The sequence below is a fragment of the Mustelus asterias genome, chromosome 14, assembly GCF_964213995.1.
Source record: "Mustelus asterias chromosome 14, sMusAst1.hap1.1, whole genome shotgun sequence".
NCBI classification, from domain to species: domain Eukaryota; kingdom Metazoa; phylum Chordata; class Chondrichthyes; order Carcharhiniformes; family Triakidae; genus Mustelus; species Mustelus asterias.
In genome coordinates, this window is record NC_135814.1 from 89,078,896 (window position 1) to 89,093,303 (window position 14,408).

Here is a 14,408-nt window from a genome sequence, read left to right on the forward strand (position 1 = left end):
GGATCGGTGCTGGGTCCACTGTTATTTGTCATTTATATCAATGATTTGGATGAGAATATGGGAGGCATGGTTAGTAAGTTTGCAGATGACAGCAAGATTGGTGGCATAGTGGACAGTGAAGAAGGTTATCTCGGATTGCAACGGGATCTTGATCAATTGGGCCAGTGGGTTGACGAATGGCAGACGGAGTTTAATTTAGATAAATTCGAGGTGATGCATTTTGATGGATTGAACCAGGGCAGGACTTACTCAGTTAATGGTAGGGCGTTGGGGAGAGTTACAGAACAAAGAGATCTAGGGGTACAGGTTCATGTCTCCTTGAAAGTGGAGTCACAGGTGGACAGAGTGGTGAAGAAGGCATTCAGCATGCTTGGTTTCATTGGTCAGAACATTGAATACAGGAGTTGGGATGTCTTGTTGAAGTTGTACAAGACATTGGTAAGGCCACACTTGGATGACTGTGTACAGTTCTTGTCACCCTATTATAGAAAGGATATTATTAAACTAGAAAGAGTGCAGAAGAGATTTACTAGGATGCTACCGGGACTTGATGGTTTGAGCTATAAGGAGGGGCTGGATAGACTGGGACTTTTTTCTCTGGAGCGTAGAAGGTTGAGGGGGGACCTTATTAGAGGTCTATAAAATAATGAGGGGCATAGATCAGCTCATAGATCATAATGAGGGGCATAGATCAAAGTCAATATCTTTTCCCAAAGGTAGGGGCAATTTTTTGAGGAAAAACATACTGACCTCATCCTCACCAACCTGCCTGCCGCAGATGCATCTGTCCATGACAATATTGATAGGAGTGACCACCGCACAATCCCTGTACAAAGTTCGGTCTTAACATTGAGGATACCCTCCATTATGTTGTGTGGCACTATCACCATGCTAAATGGGATAGACTTTGAGCAGGTGTAGCAATTCAAAACTGGGCATCCATGAGATGCTGAAGGCCTTCAGCAGCAACAGAATTCTACTCGACCACAATCTGTAACCTCATGGCCTGGTATATCCCTCACTCTACCATTACCACCAAGCCAGGGGATCAACCCTGGTTCACCATAGAATGCAGGAGGGCATGTCAGGAGCAACACAGGGCATAATGAAGAGTCAACCTGGTGAAGCTACAACACAGGAGTACTTGTGTGCCAAACAGCATAAGCAGCAAGTAATAGACAGAGCTAAACAATTCCACAACCAATGGATCAGACCCAAGCTCTGCATCCTGCCACATCTAGCCGTGAATGGTGGTGGACAATTAAATAAGTCACTGGAGGAGGAGACTCCACAAATATCCTCATCCTCAAATTGGAGGAGCCTAGCCCAAACCAGAGTACATTCTCCACTCTTGCCAGTTAACCCTAACCCAACATATCAGTGCAAAGGATAAGGCTGAAGCATTCATAACAATCTTCAGCAAGAAGTGCCAAGCGGATAATTCATCTCGGCCCCCTCCAAGATCACCAGCATCACAGATGTCAATCTTCAGCCAATTTGATTCACTCCACTTGATATCAAGAAATGTCTGAAGGCACTGGATACTGCAAAGGTTATGGGTCCTGACAATATTCCGGCAATAGTATTGAAGATGTGTGTTCCAGAACTTACTGAATCCCAAGCCGGGCTGTTCCAGTACAACTACAATGCTGGCATCTACCCGACAATGTGGAAAATTTCCCAGTTATGTTGTCATGAGTCATGCTGATGTTATCTGCAAAGGTGTCCCAATTTGCAACACTGGTTCGTATAGTTTTATTTTTGGAATGGTGTGAGGAGTCATGTGAAATCCCATACCAAACCAGTATAACAATTATTAAAGACTACTAATTAAATTAAAGACAAGTACACATGAACAGACAACAATACTCTAAGACAATTAAGTATTTGAATCACTAAACACACACAGTTTATGAAGAAATTATCCCTTGTTCCAAAATTTATCTGCGATCCATGAACTCCTTAAGACTTCCCCCTTCCCAAACAATATCGAAATTAAATAAATCTACAAGTCAAATCAAGCTTACAATTACCACACAATACAGTTGAGGATCAAGTCTTTTCCTGTTCCAGCGAAGATATTTAAGGAGTTTCTGCACTGCCCTTGGCTCTAAGACTTAGTCATGATGTGGAGATGCCGGCGTTGGACTGGGGTAAACACAGTAAGAAGTTTAACAACACCAGGTTAAAGTCCAACAGGTTTATTTGGTAGCAAAAGCCACACAAGCTTTCGGAGCTCTTAGCCCCTTCTTCAGGTGAGTGGGAATTCTGTTCACAAACAGAGCTTATAAAGACACAGACTCAATTTACATGAATAATGGTTGGAATGCGAATACTTACAACTAATCAAGTCTTTAAGAAACGAAACAATGTGAGTGGAGAGAGCATCAAGACAGGCTAAAAAGATGTGTATTGTCTCCAGACAAGACAGCCAGTGAAACTCTGCAGGTCCACGCAACTGTGGGAGTTACAAATAGTGTGACATGAACACAATATCCCGGTTGAGGCTGTCCTCGTGTGTGCGGAACTTGGCTATCAGTTTCTGCTCAGCGACTCTGCGCTGTCGTGTGTCGCGAAGGCCGCCTTGGAGAACGCTTACCCGAATATCAGAGGCCAAATGCCCGTGACCGCTGAAGTGCTCCCCAACAGGAAGAGAACAGTCTTGCCTGGTGATTGTCGAGCGGTGTTCATTCATCCGTTGTCGCAGCGTCTGCATAGTTTCCCCAATGTACCATGCCTCGGGACATCCTTTCTTGCAGCGTATCAGGTAGACAACGTTGGCCGAATTGCAAGAGTATGTACCGTGGCGCGCCACAGCGAAAAACCGCACCGACCTCCTCAGAAGACAAACACGGGACACAGTGGACAGAGTACCCTTCGTTGTCCAGTACTTCCCCGGAGCGGAGAAGCTACGGCATCTCCTCCGGAGCCTTCAACATGTCATTGATGAAGACGAACATCTCGCCAAGGCCATCCCCACACCCCCACTTCTTGCCTTCAAACAACCGCACAACCTCAAACAGACCATTGTCCGCAGCAAACTACCCAGCCTTCAGGAGAACAGTGACCATGACACCACACAACCCTGCCACAGCAACCTCTGCAAGACGTGCCGGATCATCGACACAGATGCCATCATCTCACGTGAGAACACCATCCACCAGGTACACGGTACATACTCTTGCAATTCGGCCAACGTTGTCTCCCTGATACGCTGCAAGAAAGGATGTCCCGAGGCATGGTACATTGGGGAAACTATGCAGACGCTGCGACAACGGATGAATGAACACCGCTCGACAATCACCAGGCAAGACTGTTCTCTTCCTGTTGGGGAGCACTTCAGCGGTCACGGGCATTCGGCCTCTGATATTTGGGTAAGCGTTCTCCAAGGAGGCCTTCGCGACACACGACAGCGCAGAGTCGCTGAGCAGAAACTGATAGCCAAGTTCCGCACACACGAGGACGGCCTCAACCGGGATATTGGGTTCATGTCACACTATTTGTAACTCCCACAGTTGCGTGGACCTGCAGAGTTTCACTGGCTGTCTTGTCTGGAGACAATACACATCTTTTTAGCCTGTCTTGATGCTCTCTCCACTCACATTGTTTCGTTTCTTAAAGACTTGATTAGTTGTAAGTATTCGCATTCCAACCATTATTCATGTAAATTGAGTCTGTGTCTTTATAAGCTCTGTTTGTGAACAGAATTCCCACTCACCTGAAGAAGGGGCTAAGAGCTCCGAATGCTTGTGTGGCTTTTGCTACCAAATAAACCTGTTGGACTTTAACCTGGTGTTGTTAAACTTCTTACTGTCTAAGACTTAGTTGCAGACCTCACCGCCTGCTGTGAATTGTGGACTGGCCGCTCAGGCTGTTAGATGCAGAACTGGCCTTTCTGTTTCTGAGGATGCTGGCAATTATATCATTTTTCCGATTTCACTCTTCGTTCTGTGTATTTGGCTGTCTGCATTTCTCAAATTTCTTGACTCTAAAAATTAGCATGTGTATACCACCACTGATCTCTGTCATCTAGGTAAGCTGGTTCATAGGATCTCTACAGTGCAGAAGGAGGCCATTTGGCCCATCGAGTCTGCACAGACCACATTCCCACCCAGGCCCTATCCCCATAACCCCAGACATTTACTCTCCTGGTTCCCCTGACACTAAGGGGCAATTTAGCATAGCCAATCCACCTAACCCGCACATCTTTGGACTATGGGAGGAAACTGGAGCACCCGGAGGAAACCCACGCAGACACGAGGAGAACGTGCAAACTCCACACTCTCAGTGGAGACAGTGACCCAAGCTGCGAATCGAACCCGGATCCCTGGCGCTGTGAGACAGCAGTGCTAACCACTGTGCCACCGCGTTCTATCTCGAAGCCTGCTAATTTCATTACTGGGAAAATCACATCTTTTGAATGCTGGCTACTGCTGTCTCTAGGCAGATTTCCACCTGTTGCTGGGCAGATTGCGCCCCATCATGTCTTGTTAAATTCTTGTTACTGCTGTTACTAGACAGATCCATGACAATGTCCTGTACACAAGAAACAGGACAAATCTGACCAGGCCAATTACCACCCCTATTCTCGATCATCAGCAAAGTGATGGAAGGGATTGTCTGCAGTGCTATCAAGCAGCCCTTACCCAGTAATAACCTGCTCGCAGATGCTCAGTTTGGATTCTGCCAGGGTTACTCAGCCCCTGACCTTATTACAGCCTTTCTTCAAACATAGCTGAATGCCAGGGGTGAGGAGAGAGTGACTGCCCTTGAACATCAAGGCAGCATTTGAGTGAGAATAGCATCAAGGAGCCCAGCAAAGCAGGAGTCAATGAGAATCAGGAGGTATATCCTCTGCTGGTTACAGTCAAACCTGGCACAAAAGGAAGTTGGTTGTGGTGGTTGGAGGTTAATCGTCTCAGCTCCAGGACGTCACTGCAGGAGTTCCTCAGGCTAATGTCCTGGGCCCAACCATCTGTAGCTGCTTCATTGATGACCTTCCTTTTATCATAAGGTCAGAGATGGGGATGCTCACTGATGACTGCACAATATTCAGTAGCATTCGCAACTCCTCAGATACTGAAGAAGTTCAGAACTGGACAATATCCAGGCTTAGGCCAACAAGTGGCAAATAACATTTTTGCCACAGAGGGGCCTAGCGATGATCAACTCCAACAAGAGTGGATCTAACCATAAACACTTGACTTTCAATGGCTTAACCATTGCTGAATCCCCCACTATCAATATTCTAGAGTTAGCATTGACCCAGAAATTGAACCGGACTAGTCATATAAATACTCCCAGAGTAGGTCAAAGCTTAGGAATCCTACAGCAAGTAACTCACCTCCTGACTCTCCAAAGCTTGTCCACCATCTACAAGGCACAAGTTAGGAGTGCAATGAAATACTCTCCACTTGCCTGGATGAGTGTAGCTCCAACCACACTCAAGAAGCTTGATACAATCCAGGACAAAGCAGCCCGTTTAATTGCTACCCCTTCCACAAATATTCAATCCCTCCACCATCAATGAAAAGTGGCAGCCGTGTGTCATCTACAAGATGCACTGCAGGAACTCACCAAACGTCCTTGGGCAGCACCTTCCAAACCCACGACCATCTAGGACAAGAGTAGTAGATACCTGGGAACACCAAATGGAGCTTCCCCTCCAAGTCACTCACTATCCTGACTTAGAAATATACTCCTTCACTGTTGCTGGGTCAAAATCCTGCAATTCCCTCCCTAGTAGCATTGTGGATGTACCTATGATAAAACAGGATTGAATTATGTCCTTGATCAAGTGGTGTGATATCCCCCTTGGATGCCTGGGAAGACCAGACAGATAAAAGTTGAGAGTTGGAGTGGTCTTCACAAACCAGGTGGCACAACACAATCACTACTTTGCTTTCGTATCATCATACACTGCCCCCCATCACACAGGTGTATGTTATCAGTTGCCTTTGTTGATCCTCCAGAAGGAACTCTTCAGATGTAGGATATAAAATAAAACAAAACTTGCTCCAACTTATAAAGCAAAGAGAAGGGTTTAATAAAGAAACTTCATTACTCCAATACTTGAGGCCTCACCCTGGGCCATTCCAAGCAATTTAACAATTCCCAACAGATTCTTATTTGTACTGAGTCAGCTAATCATCACATCATTTTATCATTTGTCAGCTGACCCTTACAGCTTGTTACCATTGGTCAAACTACAACAGATCCAATGTTATTATCGGTTACGTTCTAACAGCCTTATGCTAGGCGTATTCATATAATGGAGCGAAGCTGAAGGAAGGAGTGTACATGCTTCCCACTGAAGCTTTCAGTCAAGATGTCTGAGGCCTGTACTGGATGGAAGCTGTGCAAACCTCCAGCAGGACGGAGGGACATCAGATGCCAGTTATCCCCCACAGACTATTACCAAGTGACTGGCCAAATAGGGCACCGGCAGAGACCAGGCAACACATTGCTCACCCTTTTGTAAACAGACGCAGAGATTCGGTGGGATCTGCAGATTCAAGTAACTATAAAAACCGAGGACAAGTGTCCGTTGTTCGAGAGTTAATATTCCAGAGAGGCAAACTCTCCATCTGTCCCTGGCTTGCACCTTTATTTCGCCCCACTCCACCTCTCATTGTTGTTTCACATTATCACCCACTACAGTCTTATCCAGAAAGTTGCTACATTCTAGACCAGTTGCTGATAACACTGAGTAATTGTGAAAAGCACTTGCCAAATCCCGAATCACTTCTGCAAAAAAAGAGTAGAAAAGAAATGATATAAAGATTCTGCTCATAACCTGGAGGTTACAACAGTGAATAGCTAAATCAATCAGACCACAAGATCCCAGCTCCTGTTCTCAGTTACTGTAGTGTTAACTGAGCTAACATTTGGGTATTGTAATAGGTCTTAGTCCCCTAAGCTAGCCAGGTTATGATTGCCATCTACCTGCTGAATATCTTGTTCGTATACACGTTGGGTAAGGACAGGATTGGGATCTGTTAAGATGCTCCTAGTTGAAATAACCTCCCAGTATTCACTGTCTGGGCGAATACATAAAGAAAGACACAGAGAGGTGCTGGAGGGCAAATCCATTTTCTTTGGTGAGGGTGCTTAGACAAGGGGCCATAACCTTTAAAATTAGACCTTGGCCATTCAGGGGTGAAATCAGGAAGCATTTCACACAAAATTTGGAACTCTTTCCCCTGAGAAGCTGTTGAGATTGGAAGTCAATTAAAAAGTTCAAAGCCAACAATCGATAGATTTTTGTGAAGTAAGGGTATTTAGTGTTGTGGAAGCAAGATGCCATGATCCAACTGAATGACAGACCAGGCTTCGGAGGCTGAAAGGCCTACTCCTGTTTGTCTGTCCTAAGGGGAGGCAGTGGTATAGTCACTGGATTAGTAACCCAGAAGAGACCCAGGGTAATGCTCTGGGGACCTGAGTTTGAATCCTACCATGACAGATGGTGAAATTTGAATTCAGTAAAAATCTGGAATTAAAAGTAATGACCATGAAACCATCATTGATTGTCATAAAAACCCATCTGGTTCAATAATGTCCTTTAGGGAAGGAGATTTGTCATCCTACATGTGACTCCAGATCCACAGCAATGTGGTTGACTCTTAAATGCCCTCATGGGCAATAAAAGCTGGCCCAGCCAGCGACACCCACATCCCATGAACGAATAAAAAAAATAATGTCACTTAACTGGGAGCAGATGGCCTATCCTCCCACATGTTTTGTTTTATACAGCTCCAATACCACGAAAACCACAAGTGTGTTCCCATCCACCCAAATAAGAGGTACTAATAAAATGATATAGAAGAACTAAAATCAATACCTTCTCATTTTCATACCACAAATTGTCTGATTCAAATATGAAATAAATACAGAAAGTGCTGGAAATACTCAGCAGGACGGCAGCATCTGTGGAGAGAGAAACAGAGTTAATGGGGGGGGGGGGGAGTTTACAGCCTCGCTCGTCCCAAAACCGTAAAATCCTGCCGAGGTCAACGGACCTTTCCATGGTCCGCCCCTGGCCCCTTCCGATTCCCGTGGTGGGTGGGGTGGTAAAGTTCCAGTCAACGTGTCAAATAAAGCCTCTTTAGAATCATATTGAACTCAAAACATTAACTCTGTTTCTCTCTCCACAGGTGCTGCCAGGCCTGCTGAGTATTTCCAGCACTTTTGGTTTATGTTTCAGATTTCCAGCATTCTTTTTTTACTCATTTGTGGGACATGGGCGTCACTGACTGGCCAGCATTTATTGCCCACCCCTAGTTGCCCTTGTTTAGAGGGCAGTTGAGAGTCAACCACATTGCCGATGCTCTGGAATCACACGTAGGCCAGACAGGGTAAGAATGGCAGATTTCCTTCCCTGAAGGACATTAGTGAACCAGTTGGGTTTTTCCGACAATTGATAATGGTAGATTCTTAATTCCAGATATTTTTAATTGAATTCAAATTCCACCACCTGCCATGGCGGGATTCGAAACCCAGGTCCCCAGAACAATAGCTGAGGTTCTGGATTAATTGTCTAGCAATAATACCACTAGGCCATCACCTCCCCGTGGCAGCATTATGCTTTTATTTTGATTGTCTGATTCAGTTTAGTGTTGCAGAAGTTGCTTAGTCATCTGCCTCGGCACATTAGAAAAGATCTGAAATTGGGAAATGCAAAGGGAGACATCCCCACCTGGTGCTGCTTTGCAACCTGGGCCACTGTACAATTGACACCAATAAGCTCAAGGGATAAGTGCACTACAAATTAGACATGTTTGCTTTCATCTCAAGGGGGTTGCAATACAAATGGGAGGAAGTTATGCTGCAATTGTACAGAGCTCTACTCTGGCAGACTGCGTTCAATTCTGGGCACTGCAGCTGAGGAAGGACACTGATCTTTGGCGGTGTATAGCACAGATTCACCAGATGATGCTGGGGTTTAAAGTGCTAAATCGTAAGAACAGGTTGGATGGACTAGGCTTGAGAATAGAAGATTAAGCAGTGATTTAAATTAGATATCCAGAACAAGATGAGGTTGGGGAACAGAACAATCCAAAAATTAGCAATGAAATCAGGAAACACTGTTTCACATAAAGGGTAAAGCAAATGTGGAACTTTTTTTAAAATTCATTCGTGGGACATGGTCATTGCTGGCTGCTCAGCATTCATTGCCCATCCCTAGTTGTCCGAGGGCAGTTGAGAGTCAACCACAATGCTGTGGCTCTGGAGTCTCATGTGGGCTCGACCAGGTAAGGACGGCAGATTACCTTCCCTAAAGGACATTTGTGAATCAGATGGGTTTTCCTGACAATCAATGGTTTCATGGTCACCCTTAGATTCTTAATTCCAGATATTTTTAAATCGAATTCAAATTCCACTATCAGCTGTGGCTGGATTTGACCTTGGGTCCCCAGAACATTAGCGAAGTTTCTGGATTAATAGTCTAGCGATAGTACCAGTAGGCTATCACCTCCCTCCAGGCACACTCCAAAAGGCTCTTCATGGAGGATGGAAGTTTTTTGTTTGATGAGGGCTGGCTAAGGAAGCACCAAATGGTGCAGATCAGTCATAGCCTGATTAAATGGCTGCTGCTGTGCCGCGCAGCCTGTGGGTGAATGAGGGAAGTGACTGATGGGCATCAAGTCAAACATTGTGGGGAGAAAGCAGGAATATGGCATTGAGACAAGAAGTGGAAGAAGTGGAAATTGTCGAGAGATTCAGGTTTTTAGGTGTCCAGATCACCAAGAACCTGCTTTGGTCCCTCCACATTGATGCAGTGTGATGCTCATGTACCTTTAAGAATTTTTTTAAAAAATCATGTTCTCTGCAGTTTGTAAGCAGGTTTTTTTTCATTGTTGCCAAGCTGTCTGCTTAGAAGTTTCAATGGGATTTTGTTTACTCTGGGCTCCAAGAAGTGTCTGGGATTTTATGACCTTTTGCATTGTTAGGGGGAAGAATGATTGACAGGTCAGGTAACAGGAGTTCTTTCATTTTCAGTTTTGGACTGCTGGCTGCTGTTTTAGTTTAGAAGGTGTTTGGACATCAGACTGAAAAGCAGTGTTTTTCTCTTTCTCTCTCCCTGGTATTGTAACTTCTGCTGGCTAGCTGGAAGCAGGTCTTCTTGCCTTCCTCAGAGTGAGACTTCTGTCTCTTGCTGTTGTTCGCTGGCTGAAAACTAAAGACAAACAATGGCATTATCACTACCTCGTGGACTGTTGGACGTTACAAGGCCGGGAAGTCAGAGTTTCAATTCTCCAGCCAGAGGACTACGTTCCAGCATCATGTTAGCATTCGTATTTTCTACGATAAAGCTGTGGCTGGAGTATGTTTATAGGGAAGTTTGTTTCGCTGGAACATTTCATAGATTTGTTAAGGTTTATACAATATCATGGTTGTTTTTCACTTGTTTGTAATTGCTAAAAGTTATTGCTATATGTTAACTGTACTCTTAAATAAACTTTGTTTGATAAAAGTGGGTCATCCGAATCATACCTGAAGTGAAACCTCTCGTGCTTACCCTAGCCAAATTCAAATTGCAAAACTTATGATGCAGGTGGACTTCATAAAACACTTTGGAATTACTGACCTGATTTATGACATAAGAAAGCCCACCAATGCCTCTACTTTCTCAGGAGGCTAAGAAAATTTGTCATGTCCGCTACAACTCTCACGAACTTTTACAGATGCACCATAGAAAGCATCCTTTTTGGTTGCATCACAGCTTGGTATGGCTCCTGCTCTGACCAAGACCACAAGAAACTATAAAGGGTCATGAACGAAGCCCATTCTATCATGCAAACCAGCCTCCCATAAATTGACTCTGTCTACACTTTCCGTTGCCTCGGAAAAGCAGTCAGCATAATCATGGACCACACGCATCCTGAGCATACTCTCTTCCACCTTCTTCCGTTGGGAAAAATATAAAAGTCTGAGAACACATAACAACCAACTCAAGAACAGCTTCTTCCCTGCTGCCTTCAGATTTTTGAATGGACCTACCATATATTAAGCTGATCTTTCTCTACACCCTAGCTATGACATTCTGCACCCTTTCCTTTCCTTGTCCCCAAAAGTTCATTTATTAGCGTCACAAGTAGGCTTACATTAACACTGCAATGAAGTTACTGCGAAAAGACGCCCATTCAGTAAGTTTATTAACATCTGCTTGTAATTATTTGCACTCCTTCCCGATATTGAAAAGTAAAGCTTTTTTATTAGTCACAAGTAGGCTTACATTAACATTGCAATGAAGTTACTGTGAAAATCCCCTAGTCGACACACTCTGGCGCCTGTTTGGGTACTGAGTGAGAATTTAGCATGGCCAATGCACTTAACCAGCAGGACTTTGGGAGGAAACCGGAGCACCTGGAGGAAACCCACACAGACACTGGGAGACCGTGCAGACTCTGCATAGACAGTCACCCAAGCTGGGAATTGAACCCTGGTCCCTTGCGCTGTGAGGCAGCTGTACCAACCACTGTGCCACCATGCTGCCCTATGTACTCTATGAACAGTATGTTTTGTCTGTATAGAGGAGGAACTACTTCTTGCAGAGGGTGGTGAATTTGTGGAACTCGCTCCCCCATAGCGCGGTGGAGTCTGAATCGTTGAATGGTTTCAAGAGGGACATAGACATACTTCTAATAAAGAAAGGGAACGAGGGATGTGGGGAGGTGGAATCAAAAGAGAAAACGCTGGAAAATCTCAGCAGGTCTGGCAGCATCTGTACGGAGAGGAAAGAGCTGACGTTTCGAGTCCAGGTGACCTTTTGTCAAAGCTAAAAGGCACAGAAAGTGGGAGATATGCAGGGTGAGGGAACGAAAGATGAGTCAGAGCCACAGAAACCAGGGGACAAACCAGGGACCCGGCTTGGGTCACTGTCTGTGTGGAGTTTGCACATTCTCCTCGTGTCTGCGTGGGTTTCCTCCGGGTGCTCCGGTTTCCTCCCACAGTCCAAAGATGTGCGGGTTAGGTTGATTGGCCATGTTAAAATTGCCCCTTAGTGTCCTGAGATGCGTAGGTTAGCGGGATTAGTGGGTAAAATATGTAGGGATATGGGGGTAGGGTCTGGGTGGGATTGTGGTCGGTGCAGACTCGATGGGCCGAATGGCCTCTTTCTGTACTGTCGGGCTTCTATGATAAGACTAATGGCTGTCCACAGAGAGAATAAAGGGTGTGAATGTGGGGAGGTGGATTTGAGACCAGGGAGAGATCAGCCACGACCTGATTGAATGGCAGAGCAGGCTCAAAGTTGAATTTGCCTACATTCTGCTCTTAATTCCTATGTTCCTGTGTAAGAAACAATAGTTTTCAATGTATCCCAATACATGTGACAATAATAAATCAAATGGTGCGCTCCTAAACTCTCCCGATTGCAGCTGGAGTGGGGAATGAAATAGCCGGGACCACACTGGTTGGCAGAGTGAGGCACAAGTTGCACCTCCTGAATCACAACAACAACAACAACAAAGGACCCTAGCAACGACCCCGGCCGGAAATACGTGCGGCCACCGACGTCACTTCCTGTAGTGCCGAGCTCGAGGTAGGTGGCGTCGGTTGGGGCTCTCGTGCTCAGCTTTTGTTTTTTTTCACCCCCCTTTTTCCCCCCTTTCTTCTCCCTCCCTCCCCCCTTCTCTTGAACAGTTTGAAAAGCATTTGGCGTTCAGAGGCGCCGACATGAGCGACACGGAAGAACAAACCTATATCGAAAGGGTGAGTTTTTGTCGAGATACCGTCGATGTTATTTGTGTCTCGGGGGTGTTTTTTTTATCTGCTGTGCGAATGTTCTGGTGAAGAGCCGCCGCCCCTCCCCCCTTTTTTGCACCGCTAGGTCCCGCCTCCCCCTTTCAGTCCGATTGGCTCCGGTGTTTCGCCAGGAGAACCAATCATTGTGCGCGACGTCGCGTGGGGGGGGGACGGGGGGCTCTGATTGGTGTGTGCGGGGTGCCTGTCAAACCTTGAGGCCGGGGCTGCACCAATGAGGGAAGGGGAAGCCGCCTGGGGGCGGGTTACACTCTGCGCCTGGTGATTGGCTGCCTGTCGGTGTCAATCAAAGTACCTGGCCATGGTGGAGTTGCTTGGGCTCCAGTGAAGCGGCATTTCTTTGCATTTGGCTAGTTATTGTTTTTCAGCGCTTGTGGGTGGATTCACTTTAAAATCTGCCTTTTATTTTTAAATACCTTTCCTCATTTAAGACATGAGTTTTGCCTTCATTATTTAAGAATGGGGGGGTGGGGTTATAGGGTGGCACAGTGGTTAGCACTGCTGCATCACAGCGTCAGGGACCTGGGTTCGATTCCAGCCTTGGGTCACTTTTTCTGTGTGGAGTTTGCACGTTCTCTCCGTGTCTGCGTGGGTTTCTGCAGGGGGAATTTTCTTGGGGTGTCCCACTGGGGAGTCTTGTATTCTGCCGAACCGAGCTAATACAAAGACTTTGCAAAGGATAGTATGCGGTTCTTTATTTGACCACATATTAACTTCTCTCTGATGTTACATCACATGGGCATAACAGATATACATTTCTGAAGATTTAATCTTCCTGCACCACCTGTCATCCAAACTGGATGATCCAATTACATTAATACACTTTATTCACTTCGGCCAATAGCACTTTGCCTTCTAGCAGAATTAGGAATTAATTGGTCAACTGAACCCATAGACCCCCTCCCCCCTCAACGGTTGCCTGGTAACTGCCCCTATGCAAATCTGGTAGGTTCTAGGATCGCTCCTAGCACCTGCAATCCTGAGAACAATAAGGGAGTCATCTTCCCTGTCTGTTTTCCTGCCCCCTTATCAGTAGAATTGGCATTGCAGCTACTCATTACCGCTAGAGGCTGAATCCTTCTATCCATTTCAAAAACCTTGGTAATGTAGCTTGCCTGGCCTGACCCTGATAATATATGCTTGATACTTTGTTCCAACAGAATGTCGTCTGTCTAATTAAACCTATTTCCCATTATGCCAAGGAGTAAACAGCTTGTTGGTCGAAGCTCACAAGAAAATACCAAAGTACAATTTAAGTACTTCAAAAATGATTATATATGTGCTTATACAGGCAATACCGTTGTATATCATTTAAGTGATATATGTTTAATATATATAAGGCACACTAGTCCCTATTTTAAACTAATCTACTTTGGTTTAATAGTCTCAAAGCAGAAGTTTCTGTATCCCCCACTACAGTTTCCTCCAGGTGCTCTGGTTTCCTCCCACAGTCCAAAGATGTGCAGGTTAGGTTGATTGGCCATGCTAAATTGTCCCTTAGTGTCCCAAGGTGTATAGGTTTGGGGAATTAATGGGGCAAACATGAGGTTATGGGGATAGGGCCTGGTTGGGATGCTCTGTTGTAGAGGTGGTGCAGACTAGATGGGCCAAATGGCCACCACCTGCACTTTAGTGATTCTATT

General features: G+C 45.5%; 1 protein-coding gene across 14 annotated transcripts in view; it reads left to right on the forward strand.

Moving 5' to 3' along the window:
• The first annotated feature begins 12,511 nt into the window (after positions 1-12,511).
• tra2b (transformer 2 beta homolog) overlaps positions 12,512-14,408 on the forward strand; it is a 31,918-nt gene continuing 30,021 nt past the window's right edge. For 5 of the 14 annotated variants that reach the window (XM_078228862.1, XM_078228856.1, XM_078228863.1 and 2 more), the window contains exon 1: positions 12,512-12,714. Coding sequence is in view for 2 of the 14 variants with exons in the window: in XM_078228852.1 (XP_078084978.1) it covers positions 12,679-12,714 (36 nt within the window). In the remaining 12 variants the exon portion in view is untranslated. The remainder of the gene's footprint in view (positions 12,715-14,408) is intronic. The other 9 variants (XM_078228865.1, XM_078228857.1, XM_078228858.1 and 6 more) reach the window with 5 other exon arrangements.